The following is a 16,149-nucleotide window of genomic DNA, read 5'->3' as shown; positions in this document are numbered from 1 at the left end:
ATGTCGTCTTTGCTGTTGCTGTAACCTGCGCCTCCATGGAAAGGGAGGCGTCAAGGATTACACCCAAACTCTTAACGGAAGGCAATGGCACTAACTGGGCCCCCACAAGAGAAGGGAGTTGGTCCCTCATCCCCATGCCATCCCAACCCAGCCAGAGGACCATAATGGAACATACTCAACAGGAAGCGGAACATGTTCTGCTTCCAAGGCAAAGTTCACAAACCAAAACACCTACTTCCAGGTTTGCAGCGTTCTTAATCCAAGTTGTTCATAAACTAAGCTGTTCATAAACTAAGTACTGTATCCATTACTAGCTAGCCAACTGCTGAAGCTGGTAACTAATTCTTTTTAAATTCAGGAGATGGGGTTGTTGGCAAGACTAGAGAATAATTTCAAGTCCCAGATGCCTGAATCACATTTCCAGACACACACAATTTATCCAGCTCTGGTTATAATGAGACCTTATTCATTATCCTTTTCATTACACACCCTGTTTAGTGTTCAGTTTGGGGAGAGCTATGCAGTGGGTAAGATCCTGAAACACACTGCAGTAGCCCACAGTGTAGGAAGGCACCAAACCTTCAGCTAAGCAAGTGGGCATCAGGACAATTTAAGGTACAAAGCTATGAATGTTATGCTATTCTGCTGAAACCTGCACAAATATCTTCCTTTTCCTTTGGGGAAAAGGCCTTTTAAGTGAACAGCACAATGCTTGCAGAGAAGCTTACAGCAGGCCTCGTTTGTTTTACACTGTGCTGTGATGCCAAAGAAGACATCTCATACTGACACAAGAGCCGAGATCCATAATAATCTTGGGGGCAGGATCTCTGGCACACAGAATGTTAAGACAGCAATGCCAAGTGCCCTCGGAGTCATCCATTAGTTGAACTCTACAAGCTTAAATTTCCTTCAGCCAATGGCTAGGAAACACAATCCTATCTACGCTGCCTTGAGGTATCTGCACCATCTCAAGTGCTTGGAATGAAAACAGCATGGAGCTGTGTAAGAGTCTTACTGCAGGGTTAAGCAGCTCTGCAGAGTGCTGGATCAAAAGACACACATTTCAAGAACTCCTGCCTCTCCAGTTAGTTAACTATTATGGTTCCGAACACTGGCAACAACCTGCTTGTTGTGTTCAACTCAACACATTCTACTCTTAATTAGGAAAATGTGTAACGAAGTTGCATTTCAACCAATATTAGTTGAAATTGAAAGAGGGGGCAGGCGGCAACAGAAACAAGATTTGCAAGCAAACTCACTCTATCCTTGACCTGGCCCCATACTTCTGGCAAAAGAGAGCTTCTTGTCCACTTTTTTTAGTCCACTTGTTGTTTAGTCAACTCTAGCGCCATTTCCCCCAACCAGACAGGTGGATGCTGCACTCTCTTCCCTGTCTTTCCAAGCCATTGGGAGAAGAGGGTTTAAAGCCTAGCTAACACAGTCATACATGGGAGTACAGTCATACCTTGGGATGAATAATGCTTCAGGTTAGCCAAATTCGGGTTGTGCTCCGCGGCGACCCGGAAGTAACGGAGCACGTTACTTCAGGGCTTCGTCATGCGCAGAAGCACTGAAACGTGACCCGCGCACGCACAGACACGGGTGATGTTCGCTTCGGGATGCGAACAGGACTCCGGAACGGATCCCGTTCGCATCCCAAGGTACCACTGTACATGAAACTGCTTCAGGCCATTTGTCCGCATACGCCAGCACCATCTTACTGACGATGCAAGTTGGAGAAGTTCTCCAAGGGGTATTTCCCACCCCTGCTAGCCTAAACCCTTTAATTAGATGTGTGAGGGACTAAACATGGAGCTCCTGTGTGCCAAGCTTACACTCTACCAGTGAGATGGGTGGACTTTTGCTAGCAGAAGCTGGAGTTGGGGACAGAGCAGCTCTGTAATAAAGGCTAGAGACATAAGAACAGAGGGGAAGATGACAAGGAGTTGCAGAAGCAGATGTTATGGCAACCAAAGCCAATTCTAAGTCCTGCACTCTGTTTTTGCCCACCCCTGGTTTATATGTGCATAAAAGACTTAGGAGTTTTTGAGATCCATTTTGTTTTTTTACTAGAAGAATGAACACCAATTGGAGCTAGGTGCAAAACTGGGGCGGCGGCGAAGACGGTGGTAAATAGAGAATTAAGGAATAAGGTGCCTCCCGCATACATGCATGACCTATTTGTTTTCAGTATCAGAACTTTACTTACAGTCCTGCCACACAAAAACCCAGTCCTGATTCCATCACCCAATGTTTTCCTCACCTCAGCTCCCTAATTTAGAAGGGGGGGGGAGCAAGAGACATATTGCAAGGAAATATATTTTTGCAGTTGTCAGGAGTTAAGATTGGAGTGCCTTCTCAATCTTTAATTTTATTATTCACTTGGAGGTTGTGTGTGCTATGGGTGTACAAAGGCTTTGTACAAAACCAAGCCAAATCAGGGTGCTTTGGAATGTCTGGGGGCTTAACAGAAGTGATATAGGATCTCTCTGAAGCCTAATCTGAAGTGGGGAAGCCTCACCCCGAAAATCTCACAGTACTCTGTTGCTAAAACACACACTCTGTGTGTGTGTGTGTGTGTGTTCTGTTAACTAAGATGTGCAATATCTCTCTCTCTCTCTCTCTCTCTCTCTCTCACACACACACACACACACAACCTTCTCTGTCATAGCACTAATATTTTGGAACACTGATATTTTGGCTAAGGACGTTCACCTGGACACACTGCTGCTCACTTCTTGGTATGCTGCTAATACCCATCTCTTCTGATAGCCATTTTATATGCTGCCTTTTTAACTGCATTTTATCACTGCTGTTTTTAGTCTGTTGTAACTGCGCTGTAATTTTTAGTTTTGTTGTAATTTTCATAAATGTATTTTTTTCTGAGGGGTTTTGCTAAAAGTATTAACCATCCCAAGTGCAGTATATTTTTAATGCTTAAGACTGTGCAGATGAGATAGGACCTGACAGTGAACAATAAGATTTATTTATTTTTCATCACTGCCCTTCCAAACAGCATACTTCTCCCCAAGTGTGTCAAATGCTTCAGTCTCACATGATCTGCAAATAGAAGTGTTTTAGTGAGACAGAAGGCTTTATCAGGCTCACAGGGCAGCAGAGTAATCATTAATCACACAGGGAAGGGATGAGCAAGTCAGATTATTTCTAGAACAGGATAATCAACTAATACGTCTAGAACTGAAATCCCATGTACCTGGGAGTTAGATCCATTAAATATAGTAGGACTTGGAAATAAGTCTTTCAGAAATATACACAGCATTCTGCTGCATGGTTACAAACCACTCAGGCATAAGCTTCCTTGAATTCAATGAGACTTGCTTCTGAGTACATATGCAAGGGGCAAGACTCTCGACCGGTTTGAGTTTTGAGTTTTCCCAACAGGACCCAGAAGGGCAGGTGTGTTATGGTGCTAGTTGGCTTATAGCAAACACGAGGGAATATCTTGCAGCCCCTTAGAAACCAGGATTTATTGGTTGTGGCCAAGAGTCCACCAGATACACAAAGCATCATCCAGGAAGAGAAAGTGTTGAGGAATCCAAACCCCTCTCCCTTCCACTGCTTATTTTAATGGTAATCTTCACTAAAATGGAAATATTAAAACATCACTTCACTTCTAAAAGTGTTGAGCATTTTTACACACACATAAAATATGCTATCTTTTTTGTTCAAGGTTTCAAACATGTTTTATATATGTTCAACTTTTAAAACTTTAGAAGCAATGTTTCAATACTTCGATTCTGATTAAAGTTACCATTAAAATTATGTCTGAAGGAATGTTCTTTTCTTTGTGTTGGCGACAATATGAATTAGCAGGGCATAGGTGGTGAAACAGCAGTACGGTTTTGTTCATTGCAAGTATGTGAGTATATGGTAGCTGTTATGTCAACAATGGGATATTTACACTGTTAGTAAGTGGTAACAAAGTCTATTGATATACAATAAAAACTTTCCTGTAACTCAAAAAAAGATTACTTTGAAGATACTCGAGATAAGCTCCTCTGCCTTATAACAACAGAAGATCAAACAAGAAAATCACCCCAAGATTCTAGCCATGTGCTCCATTTAGTCAAAGATACACTAATAATTTTTTCCAATTACCTGTCCCATTACTAAAAAATAATCTGTTGGGAGTCTTACAAACTGAGTGTATTTCAGAAGTGTCTCAAGAGAGAACATCTGGACCATTTTTTGGAATCTATTTGTTTTAATTTGCCTTATTTTGTGCATGCTTTTCAGGTTACTTTTCAGCTCAGACTAAAATGTTACTATCACATAAAAATGTGTTGTTCACCTTTATCTTTGCTCAGCTATATGTAGAGAAAAATACAAAGCTAAGCAGATAAGAACTGCAGCTTTGTGCTCTACTGCCCCCAGTTAAATGTTTCAAGTTGGATTAAAACACTGCTTGCTTCTCGGCTCAGCTAACACAGCCATGAGTCTGGGGAACTCTTAACTCGTGACAGCCTCGTCAGCACTCAACCCCCTTCCCTGAGCAAAGAGCTTACTTCCTGTCATTTCTCCAAACAATCCAATTTCCTTGTTTTATCACTATCCGCAAGTTAGTTACCATCACACAAACAGCTTGGACAGCTGGCTCAAAGCCTATATTCTAAGACAGAAAAAGAGAAAGATTGCCTAAGAAGGCCCAGCCCTAACCAATGGGCCCCCAAATCTCACCCTCCCAACCAAAAACATTATTAGCAGATTAAGAGACTTCTGCCACATCAGCTGAAAAGCCTTCATCACCATATGCAGGTCTACATGCTGTTGACTTTTCTAGGTCTTCCTAGTACTGGGAAATCATCTAAGGAGAGGCAAAGTACTTTCTACACCCCTAGCCCCCTTCCTTCACAGTGCCTGCTTCAGATCCCACGCCCCACAGCTGACATCCTCCTACTTGTCTATTTCCTTTTCTCTCTGGCAGAATACTTTTTAAAGCCTTCAGGATGCCTGTCTGATGAAGCTGGTGGCACTGAACCAAGGTGTAAAACATCCAGCTGAACAACACAGCTGCTGGGAGGACACAAATGGGAGGGCTCCCAACACAGAGACACCAGCCCTCATGTGGATGTGGAGAACAATGAAACCTCAATATAATCAGTGGGCTTCCAGCAAGCTTCACTTACCTGTCCCTAGATAGCTTCCTCAGTCTTATTTCTGCACTAGAGGATAACAATACAGTATTGCAAGGAAAAGGTAGACCCCCAACAAGGGAAAAGGCAACTAACAATCATGGCAATAAGCTAGAATGGAAAGCTGGAGGCGAAATGAAGGAGTTTTTGTTTTTCAGTAACTAGAGACTGGTTTATAGCATCTTCATGGAGACAAATTATTCCATCAGAAGCAATTCAAAAGTGTACAGGGGAAGGCTGGTCCCTTTTTGCTACTGTACCAGAGTCTGACCACATGTACCATTGGCACAACAGAGACTGTTCGCTCCTGCACCTTGTACAAGTCTGCAGAGTCCATGCAGCAAATCTCTGCTGCTGCAAGGTTGCATTTCCCCTTTCCATGAGTTTCGCAACCGTCACACATCCCCTGATTTACAGTAACCAGATCAGCCTATGAACTTACATGTCCTGCTTTGAATATAAAAGACTGATTTTTTGAGAGAATAACCAAGATTTTTGCATGCCAACCATTTGGACAATTATCCACCTTGTTTTATTTGGGGGAAGGGCCAGAACTCAGTAGCAGAGCACAGGAAAATTTAAGGTCCAACACCTGGTAACCCCAGTTAAGAAAGTCTTGGGAAAAGAGAATGGGAAAGGCTATACAAGACCCTCAAATGTCCCTGCCAGCCCAAGCAGATAATAGTAGACACTGTGGCCAGATAAAAAGCTGCCCTATACCAGATCAGCCTATGTTGCTTCTGTCCTTCCCTCAGCATAAGTCGTCCATCAGGACAACTAAGAGAGTTTTTATACCAAAACAAGGCTGAAATGAATCAAATAATTAGTCTCTGCCTGAAGGTGCACTGCAATCACAAACTCACATCCAAGAAAGCCATAGTCAAGGGCACACTCACATTCATTAACTCCTTGGACCATGCTGGTCAATCTGCTGCTCAACGCTTTGAGCCAAAAAGGACACAAGGATCAAACACCCAGGACTTAGGCTACAGCTCTCCAAGCACCCTGTCATATCCTCATGCCGTAACAAGTTAAATCCATCCAATAAAACAGGACTAGATGGTGCTCTGGATATGTCCACAGACTAAAATAGGATAACAAATTGTGATGAAAATGAGTAATTTAAACTCAAATAAAGTAGCAACTATCACACCAGGCATCAGATAATTTTGTTGCTGTTGTTGATTATCAGATATTAGTATTTATGTCTTTTGGTAGGTCAGAAGGAGGCTCCAAGCAACAAGAAAGATGTCTTCCCAATGGCACAGAAACAAAGGGAATTGCTATACGGAGTCAGACCATTAGGCCATACAGCCCATTATTGTTGACCCTGAATAGTAGCAGCTCCCCAGGATTTCAGACAGGCTTCTCTCCCATCCCTACATCAAGATGTTCCAGTTTGCACACAAGGCAGATGCTATAGCACTGAGCTATGGGTCTTCTGCTGTTATAGAAAGCTGTCTTAAGCTGTATCAGATCTTCAACCCACCTAGCTCAGTATTAACTACACTGACAGGCTGCAGTTCTCCAATGTTTCAAACTGGGGCCTCTCTTGGCCCTACCTGGAGATGCCAGGACTTGAACCTGGGAATTTCTGCATGCAAATCAAATGCTTTACAACTGAGCTACTGCCCTTCCCTCACTGGCAGAATGAGAGAACAATGACGGCAGAAATGAGTTATTTCTTCACAATCCCCTGTATTTGGCTACATTTACAGATGCCCCTACTTGCATTCAAGCTGTCTCCCTACTGGCTTCATGGCCCCAAACTCTTCGCTAAACCAAGAAGGTGCTTAGGAGCAATTGTGTGTAATGTCAGTCATCTATGTGTCCCATAAAGCAACTGGGGCACTGAGAGATGTGCCAGCTTTTCTGAGTGGTCTCAAGCATCCTTCAGATTCCATCAGCTTCTGAAGTGAGCCATTTTACTAGGTCTGCCACCTCTATACAGAGGGAAGTCACTACTTAAAATTTACCAGGAAGTTATCTAACTATAATAAAGGAGTCATATGTATTTCACCCTCCCTCCAACGACTGAGACTGAGAAGTGTGGTTTGGACAAACCCCCAAGAGAGTTTCACAGCTGAGATGAGGGGCAAGTCACACACATCCTTATTTTTAGGGCCACAAACATGAGGTTATCAGGAAGTGCTGGGAACCGTAAGCAGGGAGAATGTGGTTGCACTGGGGTCCTGCTTGTGAGGTTCCCATTGTCATCTGGTTGGCCACTGTGAGAACTAGACAGGCCTTTGGTCTGATCCAGCATGGCTCTTCTTAAGTGAGCACCTCCAGGCAGACCTGCACTTTCTGTGGCCTTTAGATGAGATTTGAATGTGGGTTTCTCATATCCTAACTCAATCTTGTCAAGGTAAAGGGTAAAGGGACCCCTGACTGTTAGGTCCAGTCACGGATGACTCTGGGGTTGCGGCGCTCATCTCGCTTTACTGGCCAAGGGTACCTCTTGAGAAAGTTTGTTTTAATCATTTTCAAATTGCGCAGTTTCCAAGACAGTAATTTAGAGATTAAATCAAAGCTTTCATTATTGGGGTTATGAAAAAGAGTTTTTTCAGCTCATTATCATACATATAACACTGCTTAGAAATGCCTTAAATCAATAATATTTACATAGAAAGATTATATAGGAAAGCAGCCTTAGTCGCTGCAGTTTTCCAAGGATCTTTTAACTACCTTTTAAGACAATTGCATAGGACAGTCATGTGCTGTGGCCTCCGGCCCAAGATAGCTTTTTACTACGACGGATGACCTTTGATTTGTTACAATCTACTGATTTAAACAAACATTTATCAGTGCGATGTACATGTTCTCTGCTTCCTCCTTGGGTACTCAGACCCAATACTAGGACCGGTAACCTCACATAATTAACAGCAGTATTTTGATTTAAAGTGCCACAAGAATTTAAAGTTGTCATGTGACAAAACATAGCTATTTAACATTTCAATTTCTACACCAGCAGCTCTTAAATTAGTCCTTATTTCTGGAAGCAGTGCCTTCCTGGGATGCATATCTACTTAACACTTCTATCCCTACTAATTCAGGTGTCAATAAATCAACATAACAAAGGCTTTGCGTGAGCTATTCACACATGGCAAAAAGATAACATTTATCCCCAAAGCATTTTCCACTGTAATGTTAGAGCTAGACACCCCATAATGCAAAAGCCATCTTGCCTCCATCTGCTGCTACACATGATTCTGCAGTGTACCACATGACCTTGAGATTTAGGCTGAGCAGATTAGTCAACCTACAGAATGTTTCACAACCACCTACTTTCATTTCCCATTTAAAGACAATCCACAATGGCCTTGCTTGGGGATTTTTGTTATCTTAAATGAGAGGGGCTTCTAGCAACTTCATGGGAATAGAATACAGTATAAACAGAGTCCAGCATCTGTCCTTTATGTGGTCTCTCTTGTATACCAAGAGGCACCAATCAGCACAGCTAACAAAGTAGCCAAGCAATGAGACTGCATTGTGAAATTTTGCCCTTTCATAAAAAGAGCTTCCTGCACCAACTGGCTGGAAGGGAGGACACCTGCCATTTTTATTTTTATTTTAAAAATAAAGGTTACCTAATTCAGGTTGCAGTTCTGAACACATTGACTGGGGATAAGCTCCACTGAACTCAACCCACGATAACATCCTGAGTGATCATACCCAGAATGACAAAAGTTTACTCACTTAAGCCTCAATTAACTCAATGGGACTTACTTCTGAGTAGACATGGCTAGGATTGTGCTGTCAATTGTCCAGAGACTTATATTCACACACCTAAAAAAACCCAGTGGGAGATGAATTTCAATACAATCCCTCTTGTCTCCCAGCTCAGGAAGCTTTTATTTGATGCCACTAGTCTACCGTGCCCCAATGCAGAACCAATATGGCAGATGCTGCAGTTACACTGACATGCAGTTAAATCCTAAGCATGTCTACTTAAAAGTAGATCCCACTGTGCTCATTGGGGCTTATTTCTAGGTAAGTGGACCTCAGCCTGTAGGATTGCAGAGCACCCAACTTACAAGTCGCACAAATCACTCTTAAGAGACATGATGACAGCAAAGCAGCTGTGCCCACCGCTTGCCCCCCACGAAAAGTGCAAACCTAGGAAGAATAGATGTGGCACATTGTGGACAGAGAACAGAACAGTCACAAATTGGGAAATGCTTCGGATAGGGTGGGGAAGAAGGGAGAGAAGAAGAGAAGGGAGGAATGAGAACAAGAATGCATTAGAGGTGGGCGCACAGGCCTTGGACCTTGGACCCCAAAGAGGAAAAAATAAGGAGCAACCGCTAGAGAAAAAAAAGCTGAAGGGCAGCGGAGGAGGGAGAAGAGAAGGATTATTTATATGCATTTATTTTTAGACTCGTTACCCCTCGGGGCAGCGCCTTGTCCTCTCCACTGAGGGTGCAAAAGGGTAAAAAGGAACATACTGTATTAATATAAATGATAATGCTGTTAAGTCACCCCTTCCCATCACTGCTGCAGCCACTAGCCGGCGTCAAGCACAGGAGGGGCTACATAAACCCAGCTCCCGTCAAAGACCACCTTCTACACAACATGACGGCTCTTCCTGATTGCTAGGATTTGGGAGGAGGAATAACATTTGTATTACTGGGGTGTGTTGGGGGGGGGTTTGGCCGGGGAGGGAGGGAGGGAGGGAGGACGGGACACTGCTGAGCAATCCACAGAAAAACAAGGCAGCAATAATAACCGCGATTCCGATTGTTCTGTTCTCTGAAAGCTGCAGGACCGAATTTCCTAAATAATAATATTATTTCTCTCCTCCCCCCCCCACCCCCGGATAATCCCCCGCAGGGAGTCCGGGGAAGCGGGCAGGTGAGGCGGGGGGGGGGTCCCCTTTCCCTGCCTCCCGGCGCCGCTACTCACTGAGGCGGGGCTGGGAGAGGTAGTCGCGGGTGACGGCGGCCGCCTGCTCCCGCGACGCCCCTCCGCCGCTCAGCTCGGACACGGCTCCGTTCACCATCCCCCGAATGGCCCGCAGCGCCGCCATCTTGTCGCCGTCTGGGCTGCGGCGCCACTGCGCAGGCGCTCATATAAGCGCTCCTCGCCGGGCCCTCCCTCCCTCCCTCCCTCCCTCCTTCTCCGGCCCCGCCCCTCCCGCGAGCCGGCGGGGAGGACCCGGAAGTAGCAGGAGGGGAGGCAACGGGGGGGGGGGGGAGAGGAGCTGGCCAGGGTGCTGAGCGGAGGCGGGAGGGAGGGGGGGATCTGTTTTCAGCCAGAGCTCCACGGGAAGCTCCTGGGACCTAAACCCTGGACCTGAATGAGATATATATTTCATATACATATAAATATCATATATTATCAGAGAGTTTGGCAGTTGCTCCTGAGCATGTGCAGTGTGCCAGCTCCACCCTGCTGTGTATTAACTGCAGTTTATCTACCTATCTAGGGACGCAGGTGGCGCTGTGGGTTAAAGCCTCAGCGCCTAGGGCTTGCCAATCGAAAGGTCGGCGGTTCGAATCCCTGCGGCGGGGTGCGCTCCCGCTGCTCGGTCCCAGCGCCTGCCAACCTAGCAGTTCGAAAGCACCTCCGGGTGCAAGTAGATAAATAGGGACCGCTTACCAGCGGGAAGGTAAACGGCGTTTCCGTGTGCGGCTCTGGCTCGCCAGAGCAGCGATGTCACGCTGGCCACGTGACCCGGAAGTGTCTCCGGACAGCGCTGGCCCCTGGCCTCTTAAGTGAGATGGGCGCACAACCCCAGAGTCTGTCAAGACTGGCCCGTATGGGCAGGGGTACCTTTACCTTTACCTTTACCTATCTACCTATCTATCATCTATCTATCTATATATCTATCTATCTATCTATCTATCTAATATATATAATGATTTTCCATTTTATACATTTCAATACTCTTACAATCATATTAAGATTTCAAAACTTGACTTCCTTCCCCCTCTATCTGCGGTTCCCTAAATTTATTTTTTACATTTTCTGCATACAGTCATACCTCATGTTGCGAACGCTGCGGGTTACGTCTTTTCAGGTTGCGTCCCACGGCGACCCGGAAGTACCAGAAAGGGTTACTTCTGGGTTTCACCGCTCATGCATGCGCAAAATGATGTCATGCGCATGCACAGAAGCGGCGAATCATGACCCATGCGTGCACAGACGCGGGTTGGGTTCCATTCAGGTTGTTGAACGGGGCTCCAGAAAAGATCTTGTTCGCAACCAGAGGTACCACTGTATACAAATTAACTTAATTTGCTCATTTATTAATCTACTTTAAACATATACAGTAGTACCTCCTGTTACGTAACCCTCTGGTTACGTAAACTTCAGGATGTGAAAGTGGAAACCCAGAAGTGTTTGACCGGGTTTTGCCACATGCTCATGCACAGAAGCAGCCCCCAGGTTGCAGAAATGTTGGGATCTGACCGGACCTCCGGAACAGATCCCGTCTGCAACCCGAGGTACCACTGCACTCTTATAAAACTGCAGGTTATTACAGTAATCCTGCCAATGTTCTTATCTGTTTACAGTTTATTTGTAAATATTCAATAAACCATTTTCATTCTTTTATAAAAAGCATGTTATCTTGATTTCTTATTTTTTGGTAAATTTTGCCATTTCTGCATATTCCATAAGTTTTTGTATCCATTCTTCTTTTGCTGGGACTTCTTCTTCTTTCCATTTTTGGGCAAGTAACATTCTTGCCGCTGCAGTCACATACATGAATAAATTTATATACAGTTTAGGTAGCTCTGTCCCTTTAATTCCCAAAAGGAATTAACTGCAGTTCATAGACACACAGAGGCATAGAATGAAAGAGTTTGGAGGGACCCTAAGGGCCATCTAGTCGATCCCCTTGCAGTACAGCTCCCCATCCAATTTGAAACCATACTGGACCCCGCTTAGCTTTGCCCCCCTGCGTGATGACAGCCTTTCCTTGCTAGAGATGCCAGGAACTGAGCCTAGCACCTTCTCTACATAAAGCATGTGCTCTAACACTCCTTTAAGGCCCTGCCAGCAAGTCTCGAAACTTCTTGCGCTTTGGAACCATGCAGAAGTAAAGAACAATCGTGAGACAGTCCTCATTTCCCCTTCTTCTCAGCCACAACTGGTCATCTTTTCCTTCTCCTCTTGGGTGACTAGTAAGTGCATGATACAGATTCATAACTTTTCCCAAAGATAATAAATGAGCATGCTTTCCTAGATCAGGTTGCAAAGTATGACATCAAATTCAAGGCACCACATAGCGAGGGCAAAACTCATCACACTTCTGCATATTATAAATGTGATAGTTCCCAGTGAGATATCAAACTGCCTGCAGACTGCAGCTATTCTGAACCTACACTTAATTTTCTCATCCTTATATCCTCTTTGCAAAGCAAAGCTCTGCTTCATTCTTTGCAGCAGCAGCAACAGAAGAAAAACCCTTCTGGAAAAATAATGAAGCAGTGCTCACTACCTTTGCTAAAGATGAGCCCCTCACATATGATACTACCTGGAGAATATTGAGTAAAATTCCCCCCACTGCTTAGGAACAGAGTGAAGAATCTGAAGAAACAGTTTTTGTGATATGTGCTATTGACCCCAATACAGTTTCTGACTGCTTTGGCAAGTGCTTTGACACATAACACCAAAGGGCACACCCAATTCTAGCTTGAGCTACATGTTCTGTATGTGAATGTTATTAAGGCGGCATAGATTTATTAGAAGAGCTTCCACGTCAAAGGGCATGTGTGCCAGGAAGTCCCACACTTTATTTATTACCATTTTTAGCAGCAATGTAAAAAACCCCAGCATAAGAACAAAACACACAGTATAATTTTGTAGTCATAGATATGGTAACATTAATATTTGCTCATAATATTGATGTAACCATATCCACCAAATAATAATAATAATAATAATAATAATAATAATAATAATAATATTTACACCCCACACATCTGGCTGGGTTTCCCCAGCCACTCTGGATGGCTCCCAACTGAATATTAAAAACACAATGCAGCATTAAACATTGAAAACTTTCCTAAACAGGGCATACAGAAAAAAACCCTTAATGATGCTAACAGTGATTTGGTTCTCTCTCCCCCCCCCCCAATGTTGTTGGGTACACACACACAGTGCAAACCTGTCTCAAGGAGAGAATTCCAGCTTCTATACCCCACCAAACAATACAATACTTTTTGTACACCCTTATTTTGCAAGTGAGCCTGCCTGCTTTTCCTTAACCCCCCACCCCAGCCCTTCACAATGGCAGATAGAAATATTACTTTCTGAGAGTTTTGAAAATACAATATCACCACAGTGAAAATGCAATATCCTGCAGTGCGGTGGAGAAAGAGATGTGCCCCCAGTGTAACAGATGATAAACAAATATGTATTGCATAATAAATTGATTGTGGCAAAAAGACCCAAGTCTCTACTCTTCTGAAGGAATAAACAAATAGCAACATTTATTCTGGTCTGGAAAATTGTCTGCATGAACCATAACAAGGGCCGTAACCTGTAACAGTTATCTGCCCCTGCAGCCTTTATTACTCAAATATTGGATTAGATACCAATCACAATTGGATGATAAGCCTCTGGGGAAAAAACAAACAACCTACTATAATTGGAGTAGTTTTTAAAAACACTGTACCTTCGAGTGTTTTTTTATGTGCAACTTAGCTAGTAATGAGCAGCACCCTGGGTGGTTTTCAACTAAGTTTTACTCTGAGTATTGTCATTGAAATAAATGAAAATGACTGTTACTGTAGGTCCATTAATTTCAGTGGGTCTACTCCAAGTGAAACATAGCTGAATACTACCTCCTAAGTCCAGGGATGTGAGAGGTGGCATTTCTGTGTGGGTCCTTTCTGGTGGATGAGTACATGCATGGCTGGCCCAAGACATTTTGCCACCTGTAGCAATGGATAAGGATGGCACCTCCTGCCTGTTTCATGTACACAGAAGCTGACCGGACTCACAGGTGTCACTTACTGGTGTTGACCTATAAAGTCTTACACAGCTCAGGACCCCAGTGCCTTAAAGAACCACCTCTCCCCATACAAACCATCCCAGACCCTGTGCTTGTTATCTGAGGCCCTTCTCTATGTCCCAACTCCCTGAGAGTTTCGGAGGGTGACATCTAGAGATTCACCCATCCTTAGAGTGGGGTGTGCTGTTGTGCCAGACCTATAGTCTTTAGGCCTCTCCTTTTGGCTCTAAAGGTCACTTTTCCTGGGCCACAGGAAGATGTTGTCATCTTCCTGCATATGGGGTTCTCTGTCAGGGGTGGGTTTGAGCTGATGAACATTGTGAACTATGGGTTAAAATTAAATGGTCTCATGTCTTGAGACCAATCCCCCATGTCTGGATGTTCTGAGATAAGGGTGCCATGTGGCCCTGGGTTACCATAGCGATACCAGGGATGTCAAGTGTATGACTTGTTGAGTCATTTCATGACTACGTGTAGAGATGGGTATCATAGTCTCTAGGACATTACATGCCTTGCTGCTGTCCTGTTTGCATGTCAGGAGCCTGAGTCATGTGTAGGTCTGTAATAAAAAACACCAGTCTCAGTGTAGTTAACTCTTCATTCAAAGAAACTAAAACTACACAGTCCTAGTGATGCCAGCAACTCTTCTCAGTACTGGTAAGTCTTGCCCCAATGAGCCAGTTGTGAGGACTGAAGGTCCCTGTCTTCCCTTCCTCTCTGGGTTTTTTTCCAAGCTATCGTAGACTGCGTCTGTACGCAACCAATCTCTCCTCTGATCTTTTCATTTCTCTGTGTTTTCTAGAAGACTGGGGGTGGGGAGCACATGTCTGTCTCCTGGCCCCCTCTCCTCCCAAGGGTTATCTAGTTCTGCAATGCAGAATATGCAGGTTGCCCATACGGGGATCAAACTCACAACCTTGGCATTACCAGCTCCTTGCTCTAACCAACAGAGCTGAAACAGTGGTCTACCTAGTCCATAGAATAGCACTGGATTATGAGCCTGTTTCAGCGTTAAGCTCAGAATCATGGAACTGTAGAGCCCAAGGCTCATCTAATCCAACTCCCCGCAAGTCAGGAATCTTTCCCCTAATGCGGGGCTCGAACCCACGACCCAGAGAAGAAGAGTTCATGCTCTACCAGCTGAGCTATCCCAGGTTGAGAAATGACAAATTGTTTTCACTTTTCTGGCTGGTCTTGGAAAGGGGCCATCTTTGGATATAAATCTTTCGATATAAAGTCAACACATCAAAGCCTGTTGCTCCAGGGTCACTTAGAGCAGCTTCCGTTGTTTCTGCTCCTCTTGACGCAAGCAGGATTTCAATGCATCCAATCGAGTCAATGCAGCCATTGTTCACCGATTTTTTGGCCTAGTACATTTCCCCTTCTTCAGACATCTCACTATCAGCGCATAAAAGAACCATTCATTCATGGTAATGCCCCCAAATATTGTGTGGGTCAATTAGGTGAGGTGCTCTTGTCTTATTTGAGCCTTAGGATTGCAGCGTTAGAATCATAGAATCGTACGGCTGGAAGGGACCGCAAGTGTCATCTAGTCCAGCCCCCTGCCATGAGATTAATAGTCTTCTAGTCCCACCACCCTGAGATTAATAGTCTCATGTTCTACTGACTGAGCTTTCATGAAGCAAAAGCAACTGGAAAAATTTTCAGCATCAGAATCATACTGCTTCAGAGAGCTAAATAGGTGTGATAGCTCTGTCAGTAAAGCATGAGGTGCTTCATCTCAGGGTTGTGGGTTCAAACCCACGTTGGGCAAAAAATTCCTGCATCCCTAGGTAGGACAATGGGAAAGCTCAGTTGGTAAGAGCATGAAACTCTTAATCCCGGAGTTGTGGGTTCAAGTCCCATATTGGGCAAACGATTCCTGCATTGGCAGGCAGAAATTCAACAGGGGCAGCTGTCTACCCATCCTAACCAGATGATGTTGAACAAAGCTGTTGAGGTCTGCCACAAAAACATGGTCATTCTGCCAAAGGGCCATCATTCTGCTCTCTTCTTGACCAAGGGAGGTGC

The 16,149-nt window shown here is 44.4% G+C and overlaps 1 protein-coding gene across 1 annotated transcript in view; it reads right to left on the bottom strand.

Annotated features, from left to right (window-relative positions):
- ATP6V1B2 (ATPase H+ transporting V1 subunit B2) overlaps positions 1–10,217 on the bottom strand; it is a 28,182-nt gene extending 17,965 nt beyond the window's left edge. Inside the window, exon 1 of the mRNA XM_079955093.1 lies at positions 10,059–10,217. Within this exon, the coding sequence (XP_079811219.1) occupies positions 10,059–10,182 (124 nt within the window). The 5' untranslated portion in view covers positions 10,183–10,217. The remainder of the gene's footprint in view (positions 1–10,058) is intronic.
- Positions 10,218–16,149: the final 5,932 nt, after the last annotated feature.

The sequence above is a fragment of the Podarcis cretensis genome, assembly GCF_951804945.1.
Source record: "Podarcis cretensis genome assembly, chromosome: 15".
In the NCBI taxonomy this organism is placed as follows: domain Eukaryota; kingdom Metazoa; phylum Chordata; class Lepidosauria; order Squamata; family Lacertidae; genus Podarcis; species Podarcis cretensis.
The sequence above is the reverse complement of the archived record's forward strand: the minus strand, read 5'-3'. Positions and strand labels throughout refer to the sequence as shown.